Source organism: Neurospora hispaniola, assembly GCF_033458365.1.
Source record: "Neurospora hispaniola strain FGSC 10403 chromosome Unknown B0T23scaffold_3, whole genome shotgun sequence".
NCBI classification, from domain to species: domain Eukaryota; kingdom Fungi; phylum Ascomycota; class Sordariomycetes; order Sordariales; family Sordariaceae; genus Neurospora; species Neurospora hispaniola.
The window spans coordinates 3,301,513-3,325,164 of NW_026944408.1; the positions used below are offsets into that span (position 1 = coordinate 3,301,513).

The 23,652-nt window shown below is 51.9% G+C and overlaps 5 protein-coding genes across 5 annotated transcripts; 2 read left to right on the forward strand and 3 right to left on the reverse strand.

Annotated features, from left to right (window-relative positions):
* Window positions 1-2,216: 2,216 nt before the first annotated feature.
* Window positions 2,217-5,010, forward strand: B0T23DRAFT_336190 (uncharacterized protein; the record flags this gene model as incomplete). Its single annotated transcript, XM_062835802.1, has 1 exon — window positions 2,217-5,010. One exon carries the CDS (start codon window positions 2,217-2,219, stop codon window positions 4,728-4,730), a length of 2,514 nt encoding a protein of 837 aa, XP_062694358.1. The 3' UTR covers window positions 4,731-5,010.
* Window positions 5,011-7,589: 2,579 nt separating this feature from the next.
* Window positions 7,590-8,120, reverse strand: B0T23DRAFT_394996 (uncharacterized protein; the record flags this gene model as incomplete). The annotated part of the gene is made up of 2 exons (XM_062838161.1): window positions 7,590-8,009; window positions 8,076-8,120. 2 exons carry the CDS (start codon window positions 8,118-8,120, stop codon window positions 7,590-7,592), a joined length of 465 nt encoding a protein of 154 aa, XP_062694359.1.
* A 3,784-nt stretch (window positions 8,121-11,904) lies between these two features.
* B0T23DRAFT_315319 (stress-activated map kinase interacting protein 1-domain-containing protein) lies at window positions 11,905-14,570 on the reverse strand (the record flags this gene model as incomplete). Its single annotated transcript, XM_062834853.1, has 3 exons — window positions 11,905-12,024; window positions 12,138-14,466; window positions 14,548-14,570. 3 exons carry the CDS (start codon window positions 14,568-14,570, stop codon window positions 11,905-11,907), a joined length of 2,472 nt encoding a protein of 823 aa, XP_062694360.1.
* A 767-nt stretch (window positions 14,571-15,337) lies between these two features.
* B0T23DRAFT_121379 (mitotic checkpoint regulator, MAD2B-interacting-domain-containing protein) lies at window positions 15,338-16,713 on the forward strand. Its single transcript, XM_062832043.1, has one exon. The coding sequence runs from the start codon at window positions 15,396-15,398 to the stop codon at window positions 16,701-16,703; it is 1,308 nt and encodes a 435-aa protein (XP_062694361.1). The 5' UTR covers window positions 15,338-15,395; the 3' UTR covers window positions 16,704-16,713.
* A 3,797-nt stretch (window positions 16,714-20,510) lies between these two features.
* B0T23DRAFT_121409 (uncharacterized protein) lies at window positions 20,511-22,362 on the reverse strand. The gene is made up of 2 exons (XM_062832044.1): window positions 21,779-22,362; window positions 20,511-21,410 (listed from the first exon to the last, which is right to left on the reverse strand). Exons 1-2 carry the CDS (start codon window positions 22,203-22,205, stop codon window positions 20,920-20,922), a joined length of 918 nt encoding a protein of 305 aa, XP_062694362.1. The 5' UTR covers window positions 22,206-22,362; the 3' UTR covers window positions 20,511-20,919.
* Window positions 22,363-23,652: the final 1,290 nt, after the last annotated feature.

Sequence of the window (23,652 nt, forward strand, 5' to 3'; positions counted from 1 at the left end):
CATGATTCTCATCATGGATCGCGGCTATGAAAGCATTGTGAAAGTGACAGGCCTGGTCGATAGGATGGAGGCCAGCCAGGCAGACAGGCAGGCAGACAGGTGGATAGGCGGGCAAGTAGATGTAGATGGAAATGGTTAACTGCATGATACGGGGGAAAAGAAAGCCATGCTGTGCACGCCTACAGGGACGGGCATGCGTAACTTTGGAATGAATATAGAGTAAATCACCGCTTTGGGAGAGAGGAAGAAAGCGGCCAAAACACCATAAACTATGAATGCTAGGCAAAAGTATGGACCCCTGTCAGCCCTACGTTTGAGACCCTCTTCTTCTTCTTCGTCTTTGCAATTAGTGACACAAGTGCCTGCTACATCGGTCCTTGGATGATCTTCCGATGATCACTTCTTCCGCGCTTCCAATTGACGCGGACTCGCGGGGTAACAAGAGCGTCGAGAACATCAGAATCATTAAAGCTAAGCAGGTCGATGTCAACCAGTTCAGGCAACTGGCGCCACGATTGTCATTCAAGCACACACTGAGTGGGAGAAAAAAAAAAAAAAAGAAATAAAGAAAAAAAGGCCGGACCACCAGTTCCACATATAGGTATACTGCAATAGACCTGAGTCCAGCTTGGACGGTGATTGTGCAAGTAAGCTTGAGACCTCAGGTCAAATCCTCACGCGTTTCTGTGTCCAGTTAATTTGTTTCGTCCCATAATCAAATCGTGATCTTGCCATGAATATGCAATTTCTCAAGAACCAACATGCCATACTGAATATTGAAACCGTACGTACCTAGCCATTTCATTTTGTCCTTCTGGGGTTTAGGACAATTGGGGATGGACCTCGTCCAGTAGGGCAAGAGTACCATTAGTGTAGATTGTTGTGTCATCGCCAAGGATTTAGCCGCCGATTCCCCCCTGACCAGACTAATGAATACTAGTGGTCGAACCAACCTTGGTGGATTCGGTGGGATATCTGGCGGTTGCGCCGTTGCAGTTGTCACAGTGACGAGGCTGTGCAGGTACGGTGGGATTAGGTTGTTGAGGAGAGAGTGTTCGGTTGCTTCCTCCCGTCTTAAGCATCCGCTGAGTGGATGAGGATCTTGGTGGGGGACAGTTTCCCTGTGAAGAAAGCTAATGGGGTATGTGAGACTCGATATCACCGAGTGATAAAGAAAAGAAGTCAATCGAACATTAATTCTAGGAGTTCTGAAGCAAAGGGGAAGGAAAACAGCGAGGAGCACAGCACGGCGAGAAGGGGCCCTCACAAGCACAGCTTAGGTACGGTTATTGTACTGTGCTGAATGTTTACAAGCCAAGTGATCCACTTGGGTGCATTCCGCTCGAAGGCCAACATCACAACAACCACCACAACCACCACCACCGCAGAACGCCATCGACGCCCACCACGCCCATTGGCTTGTCTTTTTCTGCTCGCTTGCATTTCTGCGGGTGCAAATGTCACCGTAGCGGTGGGAAAATGGGCCATCCACGGACAATATTCAGGCGTGACAGGCCTCCAGGAAATTTCGTGGACGTGTTCTGGGCAAATTATTGACTTCGGTCACTTTCTTCTGGATGTGAGAAAGGTGAAACGAGGTTGCTCGTTGACGCCCAAAGGAGGGTAATTAATCCCATTCACCCCTCCCCCTGTCTGCATGTGTTCAAGCATCCTTCTTCTAACTCATCACCGCAGAAGACACCGCTGCATACCCGCCCAACAACCAGTCCCAAGCTCTTTTTTTATCCCACTTTCTTCAAGCTCGTTTCAGAATTTTACCCCCTCAACCCAATCCTTCGGGTCCCTTGGGTGGTTTCATCTTGGGCTAGACTGGGAATTGTTCAGATGTTAAAACTTGATGGGTCCCTCTTGTTTCATCAAGTCTCCAGTTCTCTTTTATCCCTCTTCAGTTCCATTCCAATATCATGAAGCAACGGGATTGGTGATAGGGAAACAACATCTTATGAATGTGAGGGAACATCTGGTTGAGCCAATCATCACTCTCTATTTCCTTGTCACCACCCTGCTCTCGTGTTGACTTTTCGGTCTTTTTATTATTATTTTTGAACCTTCGAGCTTACGGGCGACGGTGACACTACTATCCCCAACGACAGGCGGGACCTTGACACCACTCGTTACCAGTCGTCCGTCCTCATTCAGTCATTCTCCGCCAAGTTTCATTATACCCTGTTGAAACCGAAAACAAGATCACAAAGATGTCTTCTTTACTCCCACTCAAGACCCGCATCTCACCTCCTCTAGGCGCTGGTCCCTCTCTCGCCGAGGGCGGTGATCACCTTCCTGGCAACCTCACCTCGGCTCTTGAGTATGCTTCCAAAAGACTCCAGAGGAAAGGAGCAAAATTCACTCTACTGGTCATCCGCAAGGACTATCAGCTTCCGACCTCTCCACTCGGATCCCCGTCCGCTCAGTCCTTCTCATGCGGCAGCACCCCTTCCTCCTCGACTTCCAACTCGGTGGCCAGTACCCCAGCCAAGCCCACCTTTGCTCACGCATTCAAGCAATTTGTTCGTGGGGACACCGGTCCGATCAAGGAGAGGGTAATCAACATCAACACGGACTACCGCTACGGAGCCACCTCGCCCACATTTTCAGAAGCCTCCCTCACTTCAGCCTCGACAGCATCAACAGTCGATTCCGTCTTCACTAATCACCGCGGCCGGGTAGGACAAGCACGATGGCCACTCAGCCCGGGCGCCGCCCAAGCGCCCTCGGTGCCCTTAACGCCTGCATCCATCACCTCCTCCATGGCTGCCGGTGACAACAACATCAACACCACCTGCCTCCCCAGCGCCGGTCTCCACGCCACCCGCGGCTTCGGCCCCGCCCTCCTGCAAATCCCCTCACCCACATCCTCAGAATTTGGCATTCGCCTCGTCCATGCTATCCCGCTCAGGGAAAAAGAAGACAAGCTCCTCTCCTCCACTCTCGAAAAAGCCGCCAAGAAATTCAACATCTCCCCCTCCTCCCTCCCACCACCCATCCCTGCCTCGACACTTGGCCTGCCGCCCGAGCTTCTCCACCGCTCGCTCGCCCAAAACGAAGTCCTCTTCGGCCCTTCCTCCTCTTCCTCTGGAGCAGCGGGTCTCCGCCTCCTTTCACTTGACCACTTGTACACCTTTCGTTCGGCGCTGCAGTGCTACACCCGGACGGTGAACCACAAGCCATCAGTGTCAAGGTCAATTGCGCATCGCAGGCTGGAAGATGCCGTGGATGAGTTGCGAAGGTTGGTGCTGGGGAACGGATGCCAGAAACTCAAGAAGAGTTGTCTTGTAGGCGCGTATGCAAGGTTCATGGACCCGGTTAGTGATCGTAGCCTGGAGGAGGTGGGGAGGATGTATGGAAGAGCGTATGGAAGAAGGGATCATACAGGTGGGCGGGACGTGAGAGAGATGGGGTGGGTGGATGATACAGTTGAACGGGTGGAGGGAGTGGTGGAAGGGGTGTTTGAATTGATGGGGGATATTGAGATGCCGCCGCAAGTAACAAAGAAGGAGAAACCGTTACCGGCGGCCCCGGTTTCTGAGAGGTGGGTTGGTCCTTACTATTATGGTGGGGACGAAAAGGCGGTTATGGTAGCAGAGGAGGACATTGATCTAGACGAAATCGACATGATGGACGAGATTGATCTGGAGAGCAAGTTGGAGATGGACGACATCGAGGCTTGGTACCGCAATGTCCAGATTGGTGTAGGACAAATCGGTGTGGGAAGAGAAGTGCGGATGGTCAACGTCAACGGAGCTCAACAGCATCGCCAAGTCCAGCCACCACGAGCGGCTGTTCCCATCTCAACCGTCGACATCAACGTTGGCGATGACATCGACGACAGAACCCCCACCCGCGAAGTCGAGCGCGTTGTTACCGAGATGCAAGAACTGCACCGCAACACTCCCCGACTCTCTCCAGCACCTCCCGGCCGATCAGCCAGACCAAATATGCTCGCGGGCCTCAAGCTCCAAACCACATTTGACCCCAAGCCGCCAAAACCATCCAAGAAGAAGTCACCGCGACACCTTGCTCCCCCCAGCCCAGCCCGCCAGTCTGACCTCGAACTGACCACTCCCATTCGTGTCCAACGCACGCTCGCCAAGATGGAACTCGAAGTGGTCATCCCTCCCACTAAGCCCAAGCGCGGCGGTTTCATCTACAACAATCTTTCTCCTCTTGAGAGATCGCCCAAATCGCTATCGCAAACCTCATCCCCTTCCACCGTTGTCCAAGGCCAACAATCTCCCCTATCCGACTTCGACTCTCCATCAACAGTCATCAATTCCAATTCCACCAATCAATCCCCCTCCTCATCCTCTTCCTCGTCCCCATCAGAAGAAGAAGAAGAAGAAGAAGAAGAACACACCGCCCGCCCACTCGATTCTCCCCGTACCGCCCTGACAGCAACAAGAATCAACATCTGGCTTCCTCGCTCATCAGGTAACACACTAGATGAGATCTTGCACAATGGCGGTAGCTCCAGCTCCAGTCACCTTGCGAGCTCAGATGTCGACGAGTCCGACTCTGACAACGAGAGATGGGAAGTGTCGCCGGGTGGTGGGCGGTATAATCGGCTCGGTAACCGACTGGGTCCGATGACGCCGAATGGCTATGATGATATTAGCCCGATTACAAGGGGAGAGTGGGGATTCTTAATGGATGTTGGGGGCGCGAGAGGTGTGGGTGGGTTGGCGAGGAGGGCGGGGGTTGAGGCTTGGTGAATTTTCTTGGACCATGTGGGTTTGGAGTTTTATTTTTGAGTGGTTCGATTATGCCAAGGGATAGCGAAGAGGGGAGAGATGTGGTTCACTGGGGATGGATGCTTATGACTCTTTGGCTTCTTACTCTCGTTCTTTGATACCAACTTATGAATATCAACTTTTTGTTTCTAAATCTAAATGACCATGGAGCTGGCTTGTTTTGATCATGTTGATTGTGAGCTGCAAGTGTTCATCGAACTAGGTTGGTTTCTAGTGATATGACAAAGGTATACCCAATTATGGAATAACCTGTAAGTGATGATGTTTCAATGCTTCAGAATCCCTTCGGTTTGTAACCATTACGGCATCCCCAATCAACTCCCCTCACTCTCAACGTCCATAGCTTCCTCATACGGTAGCCTTTCTTCAAGAGAAAAAAAAAAAAAAAAAAAAAAAAAAAAACATACTATCACCAAATTTGATTCGACCGACAAAAGACCATCACGTCAACCATTCGACAACCACCTAGTCCGTTCCTTCTCTTTACACTTTACTTGTCCCCCTCGTTCACCCCATCTCCCCAACCATCCAGATGGGATAAACGGTTAAACAATTCCACGAAGCGCGCACGTTCCAATGACAGGCAAAAGTCACAAGTCAAACATAGGTAGACAACCCGCTTAGTTCCCGACAACGGCACTTTTCTCGACATCTTTGACATCCTCAGCGACAAAGACACAGCCGCGCGGGGAGTGATGACGGAAGCATAGTGGGTACTGGAATGGATTGACGGGAGGCTTGGAAAACCTCAGACTTGTTTTTGCAGGTCGTCATCTCTGGAAGGGAGAGTGAATTCCGAACTAAGGTTCTCTCCCAACACCCACGACAACCAACTCCTGTGAAGCAAGCAAGCAAGCAAGCAAGCAGTTCTGCAATGTCAACAATGACCAGCAAAGCGAGACGAAAAAAACAAAAAATAAAAAATAAAATAAAATACAACGCCGGTATCATCTGTATCATCTCAGGTGACGAAGGTCAAGTGGCCCTTGACTCGTAGAATTGCATCAAGAATTCGATGGTGTCATCTCGCAAGTCCAGAGATTCGCAACTCACGATTCTGTCTTTTAACATTCTTCTCTCTTGGAGAGTATTTGTTTTTGTTCAGTTCTACTTTGTCTCTTCCTCTGGACACAGGGAACCCACGAACATGGCTTGATGGTATAATTTTCCTTAACCTCCCACCTTTGTACTTTCGAGTAAGTTTCAATTCTTACCAAGCTGTCTTTCTTGTAGTTGTACAGTATTCTTGCTGCCCAATAGCTTCACGACGGACTCAGAGCTCAGACACTCCTCAACCTCATTGTGATCATGTCCACGATACTGAATCTCAAACCATGAGACCAGCTCTCGCAACCGCAGCCACAGCCCCTTATTACACAGCCTGCCTTCCAGCATTAAGGAAATGTGTGTACGCACTTCGCACGCTTCCGTTATGCAGATGTATATGCGCTGGTCTTGACACTTTTGTCGGGTGTGAAAGTCTGCAGACAGATAGGCATGTGCTTTCTGCATGAAAAAAAGAAAAGGTCGGGTTTTAGACGTCCGCCCGTTGGAACACCCTCTGGACACTCGCTCATTTGTCACTAGAATGTATGCAGAACTGCATCAAAAAGGAGAGGAATCAGCTCCCGAAAGCATCTTGTACTACATGAGGGTGTTCTTTTAAAATATTCTGTTCCGAGTTTGGCACTGGGGGAATCTGTTCATCCTTTCCCTCCTATCGACACCAATCCAAGGACCACACATTCGCAGGTTTGGTGGTCAGGCGAGTCTGGGTTTCGGCACGCCAAACAACATTACAACCGCGAGCCCGCCAACACCCGACCTGATGCTATGCATGCTCAGAGAATCCGAACTTCACGAGCCAACCGAAAAAGGAAGAAGAAGGATGAAACAACGGTCACGAGTGCTCATGTAAAATCAATCCAAGCAACAACATAGATACTCAGGGCTGTTGTCGGCGTGGCTTCATGTTAGCGCCGCGTCCGAAGGTAACAAATGCAGTTAGTGTGCAGTTGCGAGAGGATGCGAAGGGCATCCTATGTACATTGCCGATGGGCTGCATCGGACAGGTCCCGTCCACCAACCGCTGGGTAGAGGTAGCACATGCAACAGACGCAGTAACACGACCAAGTCTACCTCACCAAAGATAGCTGAAAAGGTACATCTCGATGGTTAATGTCTCAGCGGATCTTTTGACTCTTGCATGATGTTAATCTGGTGCTATCATGCAAGCAAGGGCTGTGTTTGGCTTTAGCTTCGCCAGGTGTTTATGACACTGTTGGTTCTATCGGTAAGCGACCCAGCCAGCTCTTCATCCGACCTTTGGATACAAATGGCTTGGGCAATCGATGGTAGCATCATGAGCACTCACCGTTGGCCGTGTTTTTAGGTCAATTGTGTAGTCGTCTGTTCGTGTGAAGGAAAAAGAGAAAATCACACAAGGCCATGGGAAACTGTGAGGTTGGTGTGAAGATTGTATTAAGCCCGGTCAGATTAACTCCTTTACTTTCTCCAAGCCAACAAATGAAAAATCCCATCCATAATCCTATTATCGTCATCTCGACATCAAACCGTAGCAAAGCGTCGAAACACCCATTCTGGGCAGGGAATCTTTTGAAACAAAGAGCATGTGTAAGAGAGTCCCTTGCAGAGGGCACTTTTCAAATTTGTCGTGTGTACTTGTTGTACAAGTAACCTCGGAACTCGTGAATGTCGAAACATAATCGTGCATCAATGGTAGACTTTGGTATTCGTAAGAACATTCCGTGGATGATGGTTTAAACCAACTCCAGACTCATTCCTGACTCAGGAGTGAACTTAGAGCTGGGCAAGGACGGCAGCACCACCGAAGAGCGCACCCATGGCGACGGCACCAGTCTTCATGGGGGCGGCAGGGTTGCTGGTAACAGAGCTAGCAGCAGAGGCGGCCTCGCTGGTAATGGAGTTGACAGCAGAGCTGGCATCGCTGGCGAGCGAGGCAAGGGCAGACGTGATGGAAGCCCTGTCAGAACCAGTGGCGGTGGCGAGCTGAGAGTTCAGAGACGCAATAGAGTCGCCAGCCTCGCTGGTTACGGAAGCAACAGCAGAGTCGGCGCTAGTCGAGATGCTGTTGACCTTGGAGCTGACCGAGGAGGAAACGGAGGCAGCGGCAGAGCTCTGCGAAGCGAGAGCAGAAGTGATGCTGCTAGACAGGGAGGCGACAGCAGAGGAAGCCGATTGGGGAATGGAGTTCTGGGCCTGTTTTTTTTCGGTGGTTAGCAGCTGTGGATGGCATCACAGGTATGTAGATCGAGAGGAACGTACAAGAGCCAGAGGGGCGAGGGCAACGAGGACAGCGGAGAACTTCATTTTGATGGTTGTTTGTTTAGTCTTTGAGATTTCTGTTGTTTGATGGTATTAGGCCAGTGATGCTCTTGGGGATTGCGGCGCAAGAAAATGTGAAATGGGTATCTTGAGTTGTTGGATCGTAGGAGAGAAGCGGAAAGAGAAGAAGGGACAAATACTTATATCGGAGAGGCGCAGGTCAAGCATGGATGAGGGGCAAGGGCGAGTGCGAGGCAGGCTCAGCAGAGCAGTGGCAGATGTAGAAGCAGGCAGGGCAGGGCAGGGCAGAGCAAGGCAAACAAACCCGACCTGACTGACCTGTGAACAAGGACCTGAATCCTGGGAGCCAGCCCGTCACACCTCCCCCACCACCCACCTCTCTCAGCTCCTTCTCTTTTTGTTCCAAGCGGGCAACGACTGGAGGGAACAAGTGAATCCGCCGTCCATAGGTACAGGTACGTACCGACACTTCCCACCCACTCTCACTGCAGGTACGCACTGTGTGCACTTGCACCCAACCACGCGGCGAAACATGTTGACAAAGACCTGGTGTGGCTGGGATCCGGATTACCTACAACTGAGTGTATTCCTGCCGACGATCTCATGAGGAGGAGGTACAAATCTGCTTAACGTCAGACTACTTCGGCCTTGTGGTTACTCGGATAGTAGCCACAGTTCTTTTATATCGGTCGAATGCCATTGTTGATGGCGTTCACGGCCCTGGCTGCCTGGATGACTGACTGAATCCATCCTCTCACTTGCACATTCCCTTTTTTTTACCCACCAGGATGTGTCCTGCCACCCGCTTTGAAAGGATGACGAGCGAATCGGCTGTGTTGTACAAGGCGAATCCAAACCTGCATGGTGCGTGGTGATCCATCTATGGCTGATAGGTGGCTCCCCAAAGCTGAGGTGCAAGTCACTAGTAATAACAGAAATGATGATGGCTGCCTCGTCGTCGTCGTCGCCCCGTTGCTGGGTCGATATTGCCGGGGCTGGCTGTGTCTGGTGGAGCCTGGGGTTTCCCCGTCAAATAATTTCCGGGCAAACGCTTTCAGGTCGCTTTCAATCTCATCCAAAGACTGCTGCCGCTAGTAATTCTTTACGGGAACCACATTTGACGTGCCCTTACTTCCTCACTGCCCTTTGCAGATTGCAGTCAATGCTCGACCCCAACGTCGACATACTTTCCCCTTCCAGAGCACTAGAAATGAATCCTTTATGGTCGGCAAGGAATGGGCCAGACTTGGGCCGCAATGTCAGCCATCTCGATGGAATCCCTTGAACGACAGCTCGGAGCTTGGCCTTGCTGGGCGATGAGCTTTCCTGGAACGTCGTCATAGTTGCGCCAAAACACCAGGAATTGTGGAGTGTTGCAATGGACCAGCCAACCATTCACACTCCATCGTTACCACCCTCACACCCACACTGGCCGCGCTCCCTTGTCGAGCCGCGTCTGCCCTCCATCCCGATCGAATGTGGGGAAAGGCGGCTCCAGCCATCCACTCAAAAGCCGGGAAATCTGGTCCACGGGTTCCACGGCATGAAGGTCTGGGGTGTGGCTGTACGTAGGTGGTGAAGGCACTCTTGTTGACTGTTTTTGGTTTCTTCATTGTCTCCGAGGTCTACTATTGGCACAGAATCCCACCCATTGCCTGCTCGTGTTCAATCTGTTCCCCTTTATTGCTTGCCTGGAGAGAGTAGTTACGGTAACGTAAGCGTTGGGTTGCACAACATGGCCGTCGTTTCTTTTCTCTTCTGCGCCATCGGACTCTCATGGTATCTATCACTCATCATCACTCGGCTACTGTTCTTCAGATTCCCATGGGATCTTTTATCAAACTTGTAAACTCCACCGCTCATTCTTTCAACTTTCAGATGGATTCAGAAAACGAAAAAGCAGGAAATCACCAAAAAAAGCAATTAAACTCGGAAACCATGTGTTTCAACCCCTTGCAGTTCAGCATGAACCCGCTGGTAGACCCTTGGACTTCCTGGTTCCTGAACCTAGTCAATGCCCAGGCCCATCTGATGTGTGTGTTTGAACCTTGAACGATGAACGGCCTTTGGGACCTCGGCCGTCTTTTTTTTCGCCACTCGGACACTCAGATTGATTGATTGATTGGTTTCACCTCGCTTCGGATTTGGTACCGTTCGTCACGCTGCTCGGAAGAGCGGCTCCAAGAAAGTGGGTGGTGATGTGATGACGGCCTGTGTCAGGGTTTTCCTTTGCTTTGTGATGAGCGTCCACGGCTCTCAGAAACTAGACTAGGGAGCTTCTCCAACTTTTGATCTTCAACGTCTTTCTTCAAATTGGCTCCCGCTCCCGCAATCTGCGCTAGGCGCAGACTCGACAAGTACACTACACTAGTATCGCTAGTGTACACTAATGGACCAACCGGGATGGGCAATTCTCGCGAATTCTATCCATTCGATGACATCACTTCTTACTGTGTCACCGTTGTTTGCTTGGCTGATGCAGCCCAGGAAAACAGACGAGCCGAAAGAGGATGAGGCAAAGCGTGTGCTTCAACCCGAGCGAGCGAGCGAGCTTCTGGCGTCGAATTGTGTCACCCGTTTTTGTTCATGCCTGTCTCCTCGTCCGTCCTCCGTTCGACGGGAACGAACCAGGTGGCAGCTGTCAGCTGCCAGTCATCTGCAAACCACCTGGTGAAGGTATGACGAAGAGACCGTTCGACGATACTCACGACACCGACCGTCACACCTATGGAATGGTGTCAATATGAACGCCCAATACAAACAGTGGACTCGGATGCGTTGATGAGCAGTTCGTCAAATATCTCCGCCGTCCCTGTTCCACTTCGAATGTTGTATATATATCCGTGACAGTCTCACGAACGAGCTTCCAAGGACCATCACAGGTGCCACTCAGGTCAGGCAAGGCAGGCAGGCAAAATGATTATAGGTAAATCCACATGATCGGACGTACACAAGCCTGTCAGTAACAAACCTTGTCCAATGTGACACCAGAAGTTGTTAGCACGTCACATGTCCGAACGGCATGAGAGCAATCATTACACGGTGAACCGGTGGCGCAAGAGGCCACGCAAGCTCAAGCTTTCACAGCGAGGGGGTCTCATTTGTTACTTGCCGCCGACAAACGGCGCAGGAAATACCACGCGTGTGGCTGAATTAAAGGCTGTGTGTGCTCCTCCAAGCCATCAAACCATCCGACAGTCAGCAGGTGCACTGCGGTAACGCGTTGTGTTCCTTTTGAGAGGTATAATAAGATTGAAGACGAACCGTAATTTTTGGGAATGCGTAAGTGGCACATGTGATTCGTCAGATAGTGGCTGTTCGTTCTGTCTGTTAGGAGTCTTCGATCCTGGGTTCATCAGGGTGTGCCCCGAAGAAACCGATAAACGGTCGATCACAAAATGGCAATCGGATAACACCACTGCACCAGAAGCACGAAAATGCGGACCTTTGTTGATGATCAGCTGTCTTGTGCCTTGTGCCTTCGCTTTGATTGATGCAGAACAAAATTTAATCAAAAACTCGTGGCTACTCGCTCGTGGCTTTGCATGCAGGAGAAGCATCATGTATGTACAGCTGGTAGGTCTCAGCAGCCCAGGAAGGCTTAGCAGAATGTGTTTGACAGAAGAGCCAAGATAGCAACAACCTTGACTTGGCCAGTAGAGGTTACACTTCTAGGCCCTCAATCCGGCAAGCTAACCCGCACCGTAGCGGCACAGTTGAGCCGCAAACCCTCAAGAGGCCTCCCTCCTCTCGAGCCCCCCCCCCCCCCCCCCCCCCCCCCCCCAGAGGTACCCAGGATAGCGCTAGGTTACACCTCCCGATAAGGCGAGATCCCTTTCTTGAGCTCGTTCACGATTTCCGCTGCACATTCCGCACTGCTAGTCTGGAAGTCATACCGTTTGCTTTCCGTAGCTTTGTACACCACAAGCTGTTGAGTTTAGAAACACGAGCCGTTAGCGATGTACAACCCGGGAAACCTCTCATCAACCAAACATGGAAAGAAAGATGCATGCAAACGTGGGGTAAGATAGACAAACATACCTTAAAGTTATTAGGATGCTTCCTCGAAACCTTGCACCCCACCACATTACTGAAATGCACCGTCGTTGCCTTCCCATCCACAATCTCCCCTGGGTTCTTCCCGCCCGCCGAAGGCATAATGTGGATGTACTCGCCGTCAATGACAAAGATCTTTTCGGACAGCAGCCGCATCGGCTGCTTCCGCCAGACCGTGTATTTCTTGACTGCCGTCGCGCCGATGCCCAGCTCGTCCTGCTTGAGGACCTCCTTGGCGAGCGGGTGCACGCCCATGATGCCCCTGCTCTTTTTGGATTTTGTTGTCCAGGTGGATGAGTTATCTGCAAATAAGGGTGGGCGAGGAGAAGAGCTGCTGGGGGAGCCGGTCATGGTCAAGGGACCGTCGGTGGCGAAGCGTCGTCGGTGCAGGTCGAGTTCCGTTACGTTGTTTAGCGAGCCGACGGTGCGGTCGAGGGGGACGACGATGCCGGATTGTGGCAACTTGAGCACGTGGTTGGCTTTGTCTAGTTGGCGCTTGCGGCAGGCCGTGTCGAGCACGTCGGCGAGCCAGGTTTCCGTGGTCACGTCTAGCGTGATCATTTGCCCGGCTGGCACGTCCGAGGAGTGTATGTGGATGCGCAGAAGACGCTTCTCGCCGCGCGAAGTGCTCTGCGTCGGCTGGGTGGGCTGCGGCATGTCGGCGTACATGGTTACGCCGGGGCGGTAGGTGGTGTTGAGCAGCGGGTTACCTCGGGGCTCGGCGGCGGGGAGGAGGGAGTTGTCTGGTCGGGGAGTGCCGCGTGGTGTTAGGTCCTTGTCTTCTTCTTCCTCCTCCTCGAGGCTCCCGCCGGCTTGTTCCTGCTCGAATTGCGGCGTGAGTTTTTGGTTTTCTTCGAATTCGTCTTCGGATGCCTTGGAAAGGGCGAAGATGTCGTAGACTTTGGAGTTGGAGCGTGACCGTCCGGCTTTGTTGTTAGCTGTAGTGAAGGAGATGAGCTGCTTCTTCCGCTCCAAGGGCGGGAAGTCGTCGTCCACTTCGCCGTCTTCTTCCACCATGCGGAGCGTCCACCAATTGACGTTGAGCTTGTCGCTAGGGAGTGAAGGTTCTAGCTTCTCCTCGTTATAGCGCCATAAACTGAGGCCGATCAGGTCAGCAACCGTAACAGGCCTGTCCATGCTTTCGCCCTCGTGGACGGTTCGGCGAATAAGTACCTCGAAAGGCTTGGATGGAGTCTTGGAGAAAGGGGCGTAGATCCTGAGCATGATCGGGTTCGGGTCACCCTGTCCTGAAAGAGATGCAAAGCGGTCGAATGGAAGCGCCGGTTTGGTCTTCTTGGCCTTCAGCGCCGCGGAGAGCAAACTCTTGGGTTGAACCACGCTGATCGGTCGGATCGTGCTCAGGGGCCGTGGAGGTGGAAGCTTTCCTACCAGCAGCGATGATGGAGGTGGCATGACTGACTTGCGTATCATGGTTGACCTCCTCGTGTACTCGCGCGGAGGTGTACCAACCACTTGATGCTGAGGCGATGCGTTCATGGGGTTCTTGATGGCATCGAGGATGGACGCTGAGTCGATACTTTCGACAAAGGCTTCGGATATGTCCGAAGCGTCCGAGTCATCGTCGTCCTCTTCGTCCTCGAGCAAATCGCTGGCTTCTCGCTTCATGCCCATGGAAGGATCTGTGTTCAGCTTGGCCGATAGCTTAGCTGCGCGGGCTGCCGCAGCTTGGGCAGCCTCTCTCGCCCGGTGGAACCCAGAAGCATCAAACTCGTGGTCTGATGATACCTCGCTACTCGTCACAGTATCGCTCCTTGCTCTCTCCTTTACCGTCTCCAGGGCGGACTGAGAGCCTCTTCTGACTGCCGGTTTTGGTGGTGACATGGTTGTTGCCTGGCGCAGGTTGGACGATTGAATCGGCGAAGAGCCAGACCGAGTGCGCAAGGGCATCTTTGCAAACTTGATTTGGGGAGCAGCTCGGTGGTCGGGCTCCTCGTCGCTCTCGTCGCTTAGGTCACTGCTGTCGTCTTCATCCTCCATTTGTTCTCTCCTCCTACGGCGCTTTGCTGCTACACTGGGACCCAGAGCAATGCCCCCGCCCGGAAACAAGTTCTCCTCCTCTCCTTCATCTTCAAGCGGCAGCGCAGCTACTCGTGGGGCCTGAAAGTATTCGGATGCGATCGCGGTGGGTATAGGAGGAGAGTGGGTTCGTTTGATGAGGGCGGGATTCGGGCGCCAACCGGTGGACTTGAAGGGCGCAGAGTTGAGGAAGCCTTCATTCAGTGTAAACAACCGTTCTCCTACGCCGTCGGCAACCTCATTCAGATAGCCCGTACGGAGCTGGTAGGAAACCAGACTGCAGAAAGCGGATCAGCACGATTGGACGAACATGGCGAGGCCTTTCCACACCGGTCATGGGACAACCCAGCACACATACTCTTCCACCTGTATCACGGACATGGCTGATGTCGGGACATGTATAAGGATCACCGAGGCCAAGAAGAGATGGGAGTAATCGAGGGTCCAATCGCAGTCACCGGCAAGCAGGCTATATCAAGAGGCGCCGTAACGGGGTCGCAACCGGGCTCCGACCACCATTCACCTGCAATGCGATGGCAAGGTGATGTCTTTGGAGCTCTTGGGGACCAGCTGTTATAGCAGACGTGGGTGTGGAAATTGATTGGCGACGAGGTTTGGTTTCGCGACGGTAGCGGCCGGCGAGTCTAACTCGTAAAGTAGAGGCTGTTGTGTAGGGGAAGTCGTTGTCGCTGCGCTTCCTTGTTTCGAGGTAAGGGATTCGTGCGACTCTCGTGGTCCTGATTGCTTTCCGTGTGTCTTAAGCCTTGTGTCGTGTGACAAAGTGGTATGCGGTGTTCGGTTGGAGAATGATGATGTGTCGCAAGGTGAAGTTCTAGCGAGGGTGATGATGTTCTAGCGGGTAGTGTAGGGAGTCCCTGGGGGCCACTGCATTCGGGGAGGGGATCAGCACCCGCCCGGGCGTTTCACAAGGGAACCTAAGGGAAGCGCTCCCTTATCTTATCAGCTGTCGTGGCACAGGGGCAATTGCCGGGCCGTTGGTGCAAATTGTTGGTGGGGTTCCCTTTCCTTACAATGCTGGGGAAACGGGCCGGGCCCAGACTTATGACGCCCCCTGGACGTTGCTGCCAAGACCGCCCCAGTGGACAACTGAACGCCATGAAAGTTGACGTCGCGTCGTATTTTCGTCTCCCAACACCATCAACTGTCAGATTCCCAGCAATCAGAACCACACCGAAATTGATCAAGATGGGCTTGGTAGACTATGGTTCCGACTCGGACTCGGATTCCGAACCTGTTCAGCAGCCAGTAGCGCCCACACCTGCACCCGCCGTGGCTCCCTCAACGACGAAGAAACCGTTTCAAAAGCTCATCGACCGCTCCGGCTCTGGCTCAGGCAAAATCATCGTCAACCTAGGCAGCGCAGGCACAGATTCCGAGTCAAGACCGGCAGAAGATGAACCACCAGCAAAGCGGGCCAAGACAGTTGGAGGAGGATCCAGTCGGTTTAGCAGTTTCGGGTCTTTTCTACCAGCGCCCAAGAAGACGGCGCCCATCGCCAACACTGCTTCTACATCAGTGCCAGCGGGCGACAACAGCAACAAGCCCAAGCCGATCGGAAACCTTAGAACTGGCGCGGAACCTGCTTTTTCCAGGACTGGCAATGGCAATGAGGACGATGGCTTTGGAGAATCAGAACCGACGTCAGGGCCCGGGTTTTCCTCTGGACTCAACCTTCCTGCACCAAAGAAGACTCCGGCAGGGCCATCAATACCAGAAGGACAGAAACCCGAGGAAGAAGTCAAATTGGTTGGAAAGCCACTCATGTTCAAGCCACTTTCCGTAGCAAGGAAGCCTCAGAAGAAGAAGGCTGCTGTGACACCCAAAACACCAGCTACCCAGAGTGTCGGGGACAAGGCGGCAACAACAACGGCGCCAGCCCCATCGGCACAAGTCACTGTGGTAGCAGCGCAACCAGCAGCTCCGAAAAGGAAGCAGGTCTCGCTCTTCTCTATGGAGGAGGAGGAAGCCACCCCAACACCAACAACAACCACAGCAACAACATCAGCCACTGGTGCCTACGAGCCCCTCTTCACGGCCCCAGATCCTTCGACCAACTATGAATATCATGAGGACGATGTAACAGGCGACTACGATTCTTACACCGCTCCTACTACCTCCACCTATAACTCTGCGCCTAGTAATGCGAGCCACCAGCAGTCCCTCAGCTCCATAGCTGACGATCTTGCTCTGAACAAGACAGCACGCAGAGAGCTTTTCGGGAGGCAGCGTGGAGGCAAGAATAGAGACGCATTTGAGATTCCAGAAGGCGCCAAGATCGTAAATTTCAACATGGAGCAGGAGTATGAGCATAACAACGCGCTGAGGGCCTCTGGCGAGCAAGTTTACAACCCAGTGCGGTCGATTGCGCCGGGCAAGCACAGTCTCAGACAGATGGTCAATATGGCGCAGAGCAACCAGTCAGCGTTGGAGGATAGTTGGGCTCAGGGAAGGAACAATCGCAAAGACGCTGCGGGGAAGTATGGATGGAAATGAGACGGATTTGTCTGTTTCGATCATAACTTCTGGGATGTTCTTTTGGGTATTTGCGTCATTATCAAGGTCAGCAGATTGATACCCAGGGAATAGCAACAATTTGCTGTGTTGGACTGTCTTAGCGGCTGGCTACCTCTAGCTAGCCTCGCAGTCGACTGGCACTCAGCCACCATCATCGTTGTAACTGTACCACAACACTCGCCGACAAGCTCTGTTCTAGACCTGCCGGAAAACCAAAGATACAAATGTCCTATACATCGACCTACAATTAAGAGCCGCCTCGTTGTCGTGATGGCATTGATCATTGCGTTGGAGGTGATAGTTTCCCGTCGCTATAAAGTTGAAGCTGCCGCCTCAAAAACCTGATTAGTGGAATTGGCTGTCAAATATCCAATTTTTCCACGGTGACTGGTTCGGATACCCAGAAGATTGATAGGTAAATCAAACCGAACACGTCACGGTTCGATATTGTACTCTTTTGGTGTGCTCTGTCATGCGTCCATGTGTCTCTTCCACGGTTTTTGACCACAGTTGAACCACTTCCTGGATCAAATAATTCCGAACAGGCTTTAGTGACGTGCTTCCCACGCCTTTCCTAGCTAAATTGAGCAGTTTTGGGCTGTCCAAGTTCGGTTAATCTTCACGACTAGTCATCGGTGCGCTCTTGGTCACTTGAAAAACGTGTGCGATGGTAAGCTAAGGAAGTGGATGTGCCTCTCAGAGATATCGCAAAAAAATAATTGTTTTGAGTTGAACATCTGTGTTTCTAGAGCTAGGAAATATATTTTGTTGTAATGGAGATTGCTATCATAAGCAACAGCTTCGCGTCACGGGCTTTAATAGTGTCATCTATGGTGCATGTATGCTTTTCTTTCTTGAACTTACATTCAGTTCCTACGTCTAATCTTCACAGTACAGTTATCCCCCAGTCTGAACTATCTGGTCCGAGGAGAACGCTTCGATCCTAGTACATTTCATTCGGAAAGAAAGAAAGAAGTGCATTAGTTGTCCAACTCTTGACCGAGTCACTGTTGTGCAGCTACTCTGGAGAAACATAGGAACCATCTCATGGACCTTAATCCTACCTGTCACATTCTGTCACGGTAAACCAAGATATATTCTTCCAAATAAACGGATTACTTGCATGAAACGGCTTCCAGCAGCTGATTCCGTTCTGTTAGTCAAGTATATCCCATGCTGTCAGCTATTGTCAGTGGCGTCTGCGTGTGATACCCTCAGCTATCACGCTGACGACAGCTGAACCTTAAAAGGGATGTTCTATAGGAATAGCGCAGCTGCTCGTGATCATGGCCTGGATGTTGTGTAATGTTCTGAGACGCTGACGCTGACCAAGGGTAAGCAATGTATGAATTGTGTTTTGTGTTTTCCTCTTTCGTTTTTACCTCAGTCCGCGATTTGCTTTCTGCCAGTTAGTCAGAACAGGTGTCCCTTGAACATAATCGTGAGAGCTGGAAATCGGTCAGGCTGTAAATAATTCCCGGTCATCTACAAAGAAACATGTGGTTGAACGAGCAGTAACAGCCCATAATCATCTACGAAAGACGAGGATACCTCTAAGCATTAATCGTCATCTAGGGCAAGCGAATCGATACGTTTCCAGCCTCAAAGTCAATACTATGGGATATCCTTCGCAGCCCTGGCAGTCTACTGCTACTGACATACTCCATCATGCCTTCCTGTCCATCTCAACTAGGTTGCCAGCTCCTCCACCGTCACATCTGCCACCTGAATCGCTCCTTTCCCGACAAAATCAACACGGTCTATAAACCGGACACTGTCGCAGACCTCCTTCCAACAAGCAGCCGGATTGAAGCACGCCGGCAACATAGCGCAGCGGTTAACCGTGAACTATCCCAAACCTCAAGATGTCATGGAATTACTGTAAAAAGTGACCGAACCGCGAATCAAACACTACAACACATCCAAAGGCCATGGAAAAGGCGTCTTATAGATATAAAAAGGTAGTTAATGTGACTACAATAGCAGCAACAATAACACATGCGTACTAAGGTGGTTGAGGTTTGCCATGCCTTCTCATTTTTGCATTACCGAACAATAGTTTCAGCAGCACTTGCGGACCTCATACGGGATACTGCAAATACCTAGCTCTAGTCATCGCCACTGTAAGCACCCCCAAACTCCCGCCGGAGCTCGTCCGGGTTCAACCACATTACTCAACTCTCCGCCGGCAACAGATCTATCATCTCTATCTCCAGTCTCTTCTGTACTGTGTCAAAAGCTTGTGTCCTCGTCATACGATCACTCAGCCATTGCCACCGCCGTCACCCCTTTACCACCACCCATTCAACATAAACTACATCCATATCCCTACCAGCCAGTCAGCCTATAATACCTAGCACACTCACCAAAACCGAAGATACGTGACAGTGAACTCCGTCCTGGACAGGAGGAGGAGACGTATCGAAGTGAGGCTGAGTCTCTTCACCGCTTACATACACCTCCATCTCTAAGCTGTCTTGATTGGGATCTTTCATCTCTTCATCCTTTCGAGGGGGGGGGGGGGGTCCATTCACCCCATGCTTGATCTTTTTGCCCAGCCAGCCAACAAACACTATGTAACACAAAACAGATCGGTGTACATAAACCCTTGATCCCTCATCGTCCTTGCCTATAACGGTGTAAATTATAGGTTCCAGATAAGCGACAAAATAAACTCAACCGCCGCAAAAACGAAACGAAACAAAACGGCACCAAACGAAACAAAACCCGAAAAGAAACATGACATGCATGTACACTATGTAAAAGGCCTGCCGACAAGCGGAGCGGGCAGCCGGATGAGCGGACGAGGAACCGAGGCGGAGCGTTATGGGAGACGACACCACCATCCCGGTTGGCTGGTTAGCTCGTTACATAGTTGGTTCGTTGGTCGGATGGTTATGGTAAGGTTGTGAATCTTGCGGTAGATGGATGGACACGAGAGCATACATAACCCGTAGTCCCACAGCCCACATAGCCCTAACGTATTCGTATTTGCCGCAAGCTATTCGATGATACCTAACCTAGCAGATCCCTTTCACTCCTCAGCCATATTGTTTGTTGATGGACGAACATGGTGACATGCCGTGAGAAACAAACCGCAAGAAGATCATCCGACTGTACCATAGTAGCTCGGAGAAAGTTGCATGTTTTCCGGGCTTTCCTGGCTCACAGCAGCATGGGCCGGGTAGAATTCCCGGAGCGAAAGCCACAGAAACTCCTTTTCGTACCTATCCAACGAGTAGCCAACTCCCTCCCTCCCCTTTCAAGACAAGACAGGTAGGCATCAGCTGACGACATTCCGTTCGTAAAGGAATCATATGTACTGTGTGTACCGTAGGTGAGCATATCTCTGGCGTAGTGTCCTTGGCCATCCTCCATCCATCTTCAGTCGGTCTATCAGTCCAGCCTGTCCATCAGGGTTCACAAACTCCTTGTTCCTCAAAGAAGAAGGACACCTGACCCAGCATCAGCACATATGTTACCCACCGGGTCTCCGACACCGTGCATACAAATCGAACGAGCCGTCCCGCCGAACAACGAACGGAGGTTTGGGCGTTTGACCCGATGATGGGATCTCTTGCCTATTGCCCATTGGAAACAAGTGTCCCGCTAGAGACTGCTAGCACGACTAGGTAGAGGCGAGATGAATTCCTAATGGTTGATCCAGTTTACCTACTGCGCCTACTGCGTTTCTCCCACATGTCCTCCGTAGTTTGGTTCACTGGTGTTTCAGGATAGGGGGAGGCTGGTGTGGCTGTTTTACTAGTGTAGTAGGCACCTGCCTGCCATGCATGTAGATCAAGGACCCTTTTGTTCAGGACTTTTAGGTTGTTTACACTACTCCTGGGCCATACTCCGCAGTCCTAGACCTCCCACGGTGGGGCACAAAACGAACCGAAGCGACGAACAAAACTGAGACGCTTGAGACATCCGGGAGAGAGAGTGAAAGAGAAAGAGAGAGAGATCTGAGACATCAATGCAAAGCTCTGGATATCGCCGTCCATCGGCTTTCACTAAGTTAGTCTGTTGACTGAGGACCAGACAGGTCCGTGAACAGCTGGAGGTTTGAATATACATTCATACTGTCCTCGAATCTCTCTCTTGAACCCCCGAGTGAGACATGCGGACGGGATAGACCAGATACACTGTGTGTATGCAAATCATGCATATGTCATTTTGTGGTGTACCATCAACTTTACTCAAGTTTAAACTCGGTGTGGTCCAATCCGGTAGTGCCGACATCGACCCTAAACAGGCCACCGCCATACTTCCTGCTCGGGGTCCCCTCCTCGCTGTCCTCGTCCGCGGCGCTGGTGATGAACAGCTCGGTACCCACAAATTCAACGCAGGTGATGTTGTTGGTCGGCAGGATGATTCGGCCTAGGATGTCCCCAGCCGGGGAAATCTTGATGACGGAACCGCCATCGTACAGGGCGTGCCAGATATTACCATCCTTATCGACCCTGAACCCGTCCAAGTGACCCTTCTCCTTGTGCTTGTAGTGAACGCGCTTGTTGGAGAGGCTGCCGTCCTCGGGGTTGTAGTCCCACGCAAAAATGGTGTTCTCAGGCGTGTGAGTGAAGTACATGGTCTTCCCATCCGGAGACCAGCCAATGCTGTTGGGGATGATCAAGCCTGACTCGACCTCTTCCCTGGACTTTCCGAGGTCGAATCGGTAGAGGGATCCTATATCCAAGCAAATGACATGTCAGAATCCACAATACTTCGGGACAGAATAAAAATAACAAGAAATCGTGTCATGACGGCCCAATTTTGATGTACGGCTGTCACTGTTGCTGTTGCTCTGCTGTTGTGTTGTGCATAACAGGTCCAAGAGACCCGCATCCTCCACAATGGGCTCCATTGACAGCACAAGCGCGTCACATCGAGCGTCCGGGATGTTCCACATATCACCCCTTGACAGACCCAGGGTCGATTGCCGAATTGGACCTTTAGGCTGCCACGTGGGAAGGAGATACTGGCTGATCGAACAGAAGAGGGACTTTTGAACTCTTTTTTTTTTTTTTTTTTTTTTTTCCCCCTCTCTCACTCACCTTCGGATTGCGGCTCACCAACGTGAAAGTCATTCATGGTGCCAAGCCAGAAACGACCATGTGGATCAACGGCACCGTCATTGGATCTCATTCTGTCGGGCTCGCCGCCAATGCGGGTCAAGTAGTCATACTGACCCGTCTTTCGGTCGAGGAGGGCAATGCCATACTTGAGGGCCACTAGAATCTTTTCCTGCGGATCCTGACCCTGGATGTTGGCCGTGACACCAATCGGGGAATCGAGCTGGAGGGTCTTGAGCGAATCTGGCCCTTCCGTGATCAAGACGGTGTGCAGCCGCTTTTGCTTGATGTCGACAAAGCGCAACGTCTGGGTGCCCTTTTCGAAGTAGGGACCCTCTCCAAGCTGGCAGTGCAAATCCAGATACGGCTCAGTAACGTGCCACTGCTGTACTTGGTTCTGGTCGGCCATGGTCGCGTAGTTTGACTAAGTTCCGAGAGAAGTCTTGGCGGTGGTTGGGAACCTGAGACGGTAGTGCGGTGGGTGATGCAGGCAACTCCTAGGAAAGGATGGTGATGCCTGTTGGGCGGAAGAAGAGGCAAGTCCAGAGGAGGCGGAAGTTCCGTATTGAGACCCAGTTGAGACCCAGTTGAGCGGATGCGGTGACGAAGCAGGCGGGACTAGTGCAGCATGTGCTTGACCAGAATCTGCTCGCTGGAGCTGTCGGGGCGACTGGCGTTGACGATGACTGGTTGCCGGACACGAGCAAGTTGCAGCCGGAGGCTATGGCACGGCAGCTACACCGTACTAAGTGGGCGTTTGGCTTGGTGTCTGTCACTCACTTGTCAGCGCGCGTGTCTACCGGAAGTCTCGCCGGGCGGTTTGGAGAGCCGGGGATGTGTCGATGGCTCAGGATGTCAGTCAGGATGGCCGACATGGCTCGCTCGATGGAGAGAGTCGGCCGCAAAGGAGCGGTGTGTGTGGGTTTTGTACAATACAACTCAACCTACATGCGTACTTGCGTTACAGAGTCTGCGGATGCAGGCTGATCAAACTCTTGTTCATGCACGTCGTCGTGCTTGCAGATGAGGCGACGGTTTGGTTCTCTCTCCAGTTCCAGCTTCAGCCGGAGTTTGTGTAGGTCTTTTATACACAATAGTATGTAGAGGCCAAGGTGTTTGTTGCCAATAGTTCTGACGTTGTCGACGTCCATCGAGTGGGTCGCCGCAATGCGGAGCAGCACTGAGGGGGACCATCATAGACTGCCATTCAACGGGCCCCCTCCGCACCAGATCCCTTATCAGGCGTCCCGGCTTCCGGAAATCGGGCCTGGCATCCGTATACACGCGAGCGAGCCGGCCGCCAAAATTGCGCGCTGCGGCTGTCGAGGGCTGCGTGTGTCTCGGTCCAGAGGCAGAAAGGTTGTAATGAAACCACGCGCGCACTGCGCTGGTGTCACGTCGGTTGGATCGGCTGTTACGATGCCGTCGGTTGCGCTGCCAAAGGAGTGCTGGAGTGCAGTCCATGGTGTTGTCGGTGGGTGCCGAAAGTGGAAAGGTTGAAGATTGGCTGGTTCCTGTCCGCTGCCGGTCGTGGACAGGTACCCGTAGCTTATACACATCAGCCCTGGTAAGTTCGTTAGCGTGGTACTTACGAGGGTCGTAAGCAGGGGACCTATAAATGCCTTGTAACTTTACCAACCATAGAAGATGGGAGGGAGGCCTTGGGTGGTGGGTGCCCGATTATACTGGTTGAGAGGTTTGTGTTCGGGTGTTTAGATTTCTTCGGCTAACTCTTTCTCTCCTTGAACGTAGGTAGTTTCGGCCAATCAAATCGCGTAAATAGTCGTGTCCGGCCTTGCAACCACCCTGTTACCCCCCTACAAGAAGATGTGGGGCATGTAGGAGGCTAACAAACT